We start from the raw sequence: 6,647 nt of genomic DNA, 5'->3' as shown, positions 1-6,647 counted from the left end.
AACATTTGACCCAGGTTAAACAATTTAAAGGCAATGCTACCAAATACTAATTGAGTGTATGTAAACTTCTGACCCACTGGGAATGTGATGAAAGAAATAAAAGCTGAAATAAATCATTCTTTCTACTATTATTCTGACATTTCACATTCTTAAAAAAAGTGGTGATCCTAACTGACCTAAAACAAGGAATTTTTACTAGGATTAAATGTCCGGAATTGTGAAAATACAGTTAAACTCAGTTTTGGCTAAGGTGTATGCAAACTTCAGAATTCAACTGTATACATACAGTACCAGTCAAAAGTTTGGACAAATCTACTCATTCCAGGATTTGTCTTTATTTTTTACTATTTTGTAGAATATTAGTGAAGATATCAAAACTACGAAATAGCACATATGGAAACAAGTAGTAACCAAAAAGGTGTTAGAAGAAACTCAAATATATTTTGATTTGTTTAAGTAGCCACCCTTTGCCTTGATGACAGCTTTGCACACTCTTCCTTCCTTGTCACAACACAACTGATTGGCTCAAACGCATTAAGGAAAGAAATTCCACAAATTTACTTTTGAAGGGAGTAGTACATAGCGTTGCACGAGATCATCAGTTTCTTGGCAATTTCTCGCATGGAATAGCCTTAATTTCTCATAGCAGTTATAGACTGACGAGTTTCAGAAGAAAGTTCTTTGTTTCTGGCCATTTTGAGCCTGTAATCGAACCCACAATTGCTGATGCTCCAGATACTCAACTAACCAGTTTTATTGCTTCTTTAATCAGAACATCAGTTTTCAGCTGTGCTAACAATGGTAAAAGGGTTTTCTAATGATCAATTAGCTAATCTAAATGTATCATTTTAAAAGGCTAACACAACGTGCCATTGGAACACAGGAGTGATGGTTGCTGATAATGGGCCTCTGTACGCCTATGTAGATATTCCATTTTCTTTATCTGCCGTTTCCCGCTACAATAGTCATTTACAACATTAACAATGTCTACACTGTATTTCTGATCAATTTGATGTTATTTTAATGGACCAAAAATTTGCTTTAAAAAAAAAGTGTATAAAGAAAATTCTAAGTGACCCCAAACTTTTGAACGGTAGTGTACATTGAATGTAAAGAATTCCTCTTCATCAAAATAAACTTGGAAATATACAATATGAAATATTTTATCTTACAAAAAACAGCAACGTCCTCTGATTGTACAGTATAAGCATTTTGTGTTAAATGCCATTATTTCTGAATAAAAAGTGCAATAAAACAGCAGACTACAGTTTTTCCACACTCAACATATCACCTTGCATGGAACGCCTTCGTAGTTTCATATCAAAATAAGTTACATTAAGACATTACAATGTAATAACGGTTTCTCTGACCTTGGTATACAGTAGCAGCACTGTGATTTCAAGACGTGAACTCTAGTTGGTCTATTTTCAACACTAACACATTGACTGTGGTCTTCTATAGGCCTATAGCCTAGTGTTTCTATGGGCAGTATTCACACAGCATGCCAGCAAAGTGGCAAGAATGGCTGGCTCGGCATTAACTAGATAGGCAATACATCTGGACCCCGGCTGGAATAAACCCTACTTGAACACTGTCACAGTTGTTATAAGGTGTGGGAGCCACAACATTGTTCATGATGAGTTCCCACTAAGCTCATTTGCATTCTCTTCTACATATTGTCCAATCACTCTACTGCCTGGCTGGTATAGGTCAGGATTGTGTCCAGTAGGGAGAAAACGTTTTGAAACAGGGACTGGGGAGGTAGCTTACTACTTGAACTTGTCCAATAAGAAGCTCTCATTTTCATTATCTGTTACAAAATGTTGTGTTCTACAGCGATATGCTTTGGTCCCTTTGGATAGCCTAAACACCGCTGTAGTTAAAATATGTTATGTAGCATAAAGTCACTTCTATTGAAGACATAACTAAGCCTATAGAAAGTACCCTAGACAAGAAACAATAACTTGAACTAGGTGGTATGGGATAGAACCTTTTTAAAATGTGTCCAGTCATCTTTTTTTAGAGCGAGACCCATAGAGATATACAGTACTGTGCTGATACAGTATCTATTTCTATGGTGAGACCTTCGTGCCATTCTGCTGCCCCTTGCTCTCAGTCTCACTGATGGAGCTCACTATGCATAGAGTGATGCCCACCATGGTGAGGACCATTCCTCCAACAGCTCCTGCAACAAACAAACACACAGAGACAGCATGTGAAAAATGAGACAATTCTCAATGCTATGTGTGCTAAGGCTAACCAAACAGCCCAGAGAGCGATGGCAATGTTGTAGAATGTGTGCCATTATGTTAGGAGAGTGGTGACATCATAACCACACAACACTTACTTTTCCCTCCAAACTCCTCCCCGAGTAGCTTCCCAGTGAGCATGGTGAAGAGGAAGGTGAGGGAGTTGGCCACGGGCACAGCCAGAGACAGATCTGTATGAGGGGAGGAGGGGGGGGAAAAGGGTGAGGAAGAAAAATCTGCATCTAGGGGCAACTTCAATCATGTGATTTGGAGATAAGAGAAACCTGAGGAGGATGAGATTGTGAGCGGTCGATGTGTAAAACAGTCATACTGTAGTTCAACATGTCTTAGTAGTAAGATGTAGCTAACCTGTGGTGGCAAGAGTGAAGTAGTACACCAAGGACCCACTCTGATTCAGTAGGAATGGTATCAGGTACTGCAAATGTAAAGGGACACTTAGGCTACATCTGCTATAAATAACAGGAAAAGCATGGAAAGTGCATTTGCATCAATTAAGAATTACATACAAGACTATAGGCCTAAATGGAAAAAGTTTTAGTCCCTCTCCAAATACAAGTGTCAATTTACCTTGATGTTTAAAAACAGGAACTTAACCTCTGCCAGGAACTGAAGAAACTTGTTATCCTTTTTCACATGTTCAATCCCCTCTGTGCCTCTCTTCAGAAATGGGTTGGTGCAGCCCCACAGCACAGCTACCAGCAGGAGGCATAGTACCTCCACTAGAAATGAAATGTCTGTCAATCATCTGTCTTGATTAAATTGGATTCAAACTGTTAATTATAAGTTTAGGATAAACACAATTTCAGTTGATAATGGTACTCATGTTGGACAAACAACAATGCCTATGTGCACTGCCAACAACCACTCAATTATTATATTTGCCTTGTCACCTAAAACCCTCAGACTTTTACAGATGCACAATTGAAAGCATCCTGTCAGGCTGTATCACCGCCTGGTACGTCAACTGTACCGTCCGCAACCACAAGGCTCCCCAGAGGGTGGTGCGGTCTCCCCGACGCATTACCAGGGGAAAACTACCCGCCCTCCAGGACACCTACAGCACCTGATGTCACAGGAAGGCCAAAAAGATCATCAAGGACATTAACCACCCGAGCCACTGCCTGTTCACCCTGCTATCATCCAGAAGGCAATGTCAGTACAGGTGCATCAAAGCTGGGACCGAGAGACTGAAAAACAGCTTCTATCTCAAGGCCATCAGATTGTTAAACAGCCATCACTAGCACATTAGAGGCTGCTGCCTATAGGCAGTCTAGAAATCACTGGCCACTTTAAGGAATGGAACACTAGTAACTTTAATAAGGTGTACATATCTGGCATTACTCATCTCATATGTATATACTGTATTCTATACTAGTCTACAGTATCTTAGTCACTTAATGTTTACATATCTGGCATTACTCATCTCATATGTATATACTGTTCTATACTATTCTACGGTATCTCATTCACTTAATGTTTACATATCTTGCATTACTCATCTCACATACTGTATTCCATACTTCTATCTTAGTCCATTCCATTCCGCTCTGACATCGCTCTTCCAAATGTATATAGTCTTAATTCATTCCTACTTAGATTTGTGTGTAGTGGGTATATGTTGTGTAATTTGTTAGATATTACTGCACTGTCGAGCTAGATGCACAAGCATTTCGCTACACCCGCAATAACATCTGCTAATCACGTGTATGTGACCAATAACATTTGATTTGTCATTATGGCCAGAAAAGTGAGAGTACAAAAAGATAAAACTCTCTAGCTTATGACATTTGCTCAATATGTATTTTACACAACAGGTGTTACACATACATATTTCCCCACGGTCTGTTGAACTGTTCAAAACGTGTGCATTTAACGTTCATGTAAATATGTTCAAACTCTTTTATAAATTGATTGAAAGCTAGCTACAAGTTACTAACTTTTGACTTTCCCTTAGCTAGATAATGCTACCCGGAAGCTGCCTAGCAAAGCCCTCGCTAATTCGTTTTCTCTTGTAATCACAGTTATTATAACCTCAGTAAATAATAAATTCAGCAAGCTCAGTTTCATTGTATGACTAATACAATAAATAAGGACTATTAGAGAGCAATGTGTAAGTATATAGCTACGCTAGTATACCCGATTTACTCGCTAGTTACTGTACTTACCCACGGACACCATTGTTAAACACGAGTACTGAGTCGCATTCAAGTCACCTACGGTAAACAGTTCTACAACGTTGGCTGAACACTCCGTCAAACGTAGTAATTATATCTGATAGTTTTATTTCAGAAGCGAAATAAAAGCATAAAATGTAAATATATATATTTGGTCAACCATTATGGTCTTAATCAATTTACTGTAACATCTTAAACTGGAACAGACAGTTTGAAGTACTTTGCAGATATAAAACAAACAGACAATCATATCAGTCAAAAATATCAAATTCCCAGTTTATGCTAGAACACCAACTTTATAAGAGGTTTTTAAAAATAGGTTCTATTTCACTCAAAATTCCATGACATAGAGTAAGACATTAATGCCAGATTTAATAGGTATTTTTATTTGATTTTATTTAACCTTTATTTAACTAGGAAATTCAAGCAAATATAACTCATTCACCAATACATTTCTTGGTATTAGGTTGTAAATCACAGCTGGCCTGGTAATATTTGCTGCCTCCACCCCTTTTTTGCTTCCACTTATTCAGTTCCAGCCGTTACCACGAGCCCATCCTCCCCAATGAAGGTGGCACCAACCTCCTGTGCTCTTCATGGTTATTTGAGCAATAGGACTGTAAAGTTCCCAAATGTAAGCTGACTCCTGTGGTATTTACATATTGGCAGAAATCGATTTAGGTATTTGTATTTTGTGGCTTTTGGCAAATGCTTTCTAATGATCTAAAGTGCCGCTGTTGCTAGTGCCTGCAAACACACAGTCTAGTTCAAAGTGAATGATGGCCAAATAGCTTATTTGCATATAAGCCTACTGTAGCTCTGCTTGACTATGGTGCACAGGTCTGTGTAGAGTCCGGTGCGGAGGTCCATTCAGTTCGCTTGAACGTTTGCTACGATGCGGAATGGTTTGTACAGATTAACACGTTTCCCAAAAACGTTCTTGTATGTTCTTGAACAGCCTTTGACCTATTTTTGCTTATGTTTGGTGTGTGTGGCAAGGTGTGGGCTGAAGCGATGAGTGACATATTTAAAGAGCAGCGGCCATGCTGACAGTGTTCCCCAACCCACAACCCAACACCTCCCAGTTTGTCAACTGGTCGTTCAGTACAGCACTGTTTCTGTTCAAGTGAACATTACATAATGTAAAAATGTACTATCAATTGTCCAACCCACGGCTTCTAAAGAATTTTCACAAATACTTTATTCCACATCATTCCCAAACATTCCATGAAAGTATGAAAATGACCATATCTGTCACGAATATCACCGAAATTGGCTCCCCTTCCCGTTCGGGTGGCGCTCGGCGGTCGTCGTCACCGGTCTACTAGCTGCCACCGATCTTTTTTTCCCTTTTCGTTTGGTTTTGTCTAATTGTTTTCACCTGTTCCTTGTTGGGGTTTTGGGGTGGTTGTTATTTAAGTTCGATTAGCCCGCTTGTGTTTGTTTGTTTGTGCGGGCTTGTTTCTGTATGTTGAGAGGTGTTCTTTATTTATATGGGTTTTCCGCTGTCCGGTTTGATACCAGAGTGTACTTAGGTGGAGTGTATGTTCAAATCTCTATGTTCGGCGTTACCTTTTGTACCTTTTTTGGTTGGACATTAAAGCGTGTTTTTTCCCGTATCCTCTGCGCCTGACTCTACACCCATTCACTCTTTGAGCGTTACAATATCTAAGATCTCACTTCTCAAAAATTAAAATACATGTCATTCTTCCTGAGGGTGAATATGAACAGATTTGAATAAGATGTAATGTTGCTAAAATGCTGTCAGTTCCACTTTAAATGACTCCCAAACGCATTGCAACTTGAAACTAATGGAGATCTGTAATGCAGCCTCAGAATTCTGCCAATGGCTACTTTCTACCAGATGAGGGCACTGAATCTTTCAGTTGCCAGTCACTTGTACAAAAAAATGCCGAGGCACATTTTTTTTTATATTGGATATTTGGTGGATATTCGGTTTTCTCTCGGCAATAGCTCTTAAGCAAAGCGTGCCACGACTATGAAAACGATATATTCTGAATTAGGGGAGGATGTAGAATTATTTTTTTTTAGTTAACATATATTTCTTATTTTTTTTAATCTTCAGATTTCAATCTTCAATAGCTCTTAACAATCTTCAATAGCTCTTAAACAAAGCGTGCCATGACCATGAAAAATGATATTTTCTGATTCAATTGTTTGAGCTATTAAAGATTGAACCCCT

At 38.8% G+C, this 6,647-nt stretch overlaps 1 protein-coding gene across 1 annotated transcript; it reads right to left on the bottom strand.

Annotated features, from left to right (window-relative positions):
- Nucleotides 1-1,016: 1,016 nt before the first annotated feature.
- Nucleotides 1,017-4,516, bottom strand: tmem234 (transmembrane protein 234). The gene is made up of 5 exons (XM_038967251.1): nucleotides 4,436-4,516; nucleotides 2,838-2,989; nucleotides 2,619-2,685; nucleotides 2,348-2,440; nucleotides 1,017-2,185 (listed from the first exon to the last, which is right to left on the bottom strand). The coding sequence occupies exons 1-5, from the start codon at nucleotides 4,446-4,448 to the stop codon at nucleotides 2,073-2,075; spliced, it is 438 nt and encodes a 145-aa protein (XP_038823179.1). The 5' UTR covers nucleotides 4,449-4,516; the 3' UTR covers nucleotides 1,017-2,072.
- Nucleotides 4,517-6,647: the final 2,131 nt, after the last annotated feature.

The sequence above is a fragment of the Salvelinus namaycush genome, chromosome 28, assembly GCF_016432855.1.
Source record: "Salvelinus namaycush isolate Seneca chromosome 28, SaNama_1.0, whole genome shotgun sequence".
Lineage (NCBI taxonomy): Eukaryota > Metazoa > Chordata > Actinopteri > Salmoniformes > Salmonidae > Salvelinus > Salvelinus namaycush.
The sequence above is the reverse complement of the archived record's forward strand: the minus strand, read 5'-3'. Positions and strand labels throughout refer to the sequence as shown.

What these genes read in the sequence shown, in the direction of transcription:
- tmem234 (XM_038967251.1), bottom strand. An exon ending in TCCTGTTTTTAAACATCAAG is followed by an intron (nt 2,686 to 2,837) that starts GTAAATTGACAC and finishes TTACATTTGCAG; the next exon opens with TACCTGATACCATTCCTACT. An exon ending in GGAGGAGTTTGGAGGGAAAA is followed by an intron (nt 2,186 to 2,347) that starts GTAAGTGTTGTG and finishes TGTTTGTTGCAG; the next exon opens with GAGCTGTTGGAGGAATGGTC.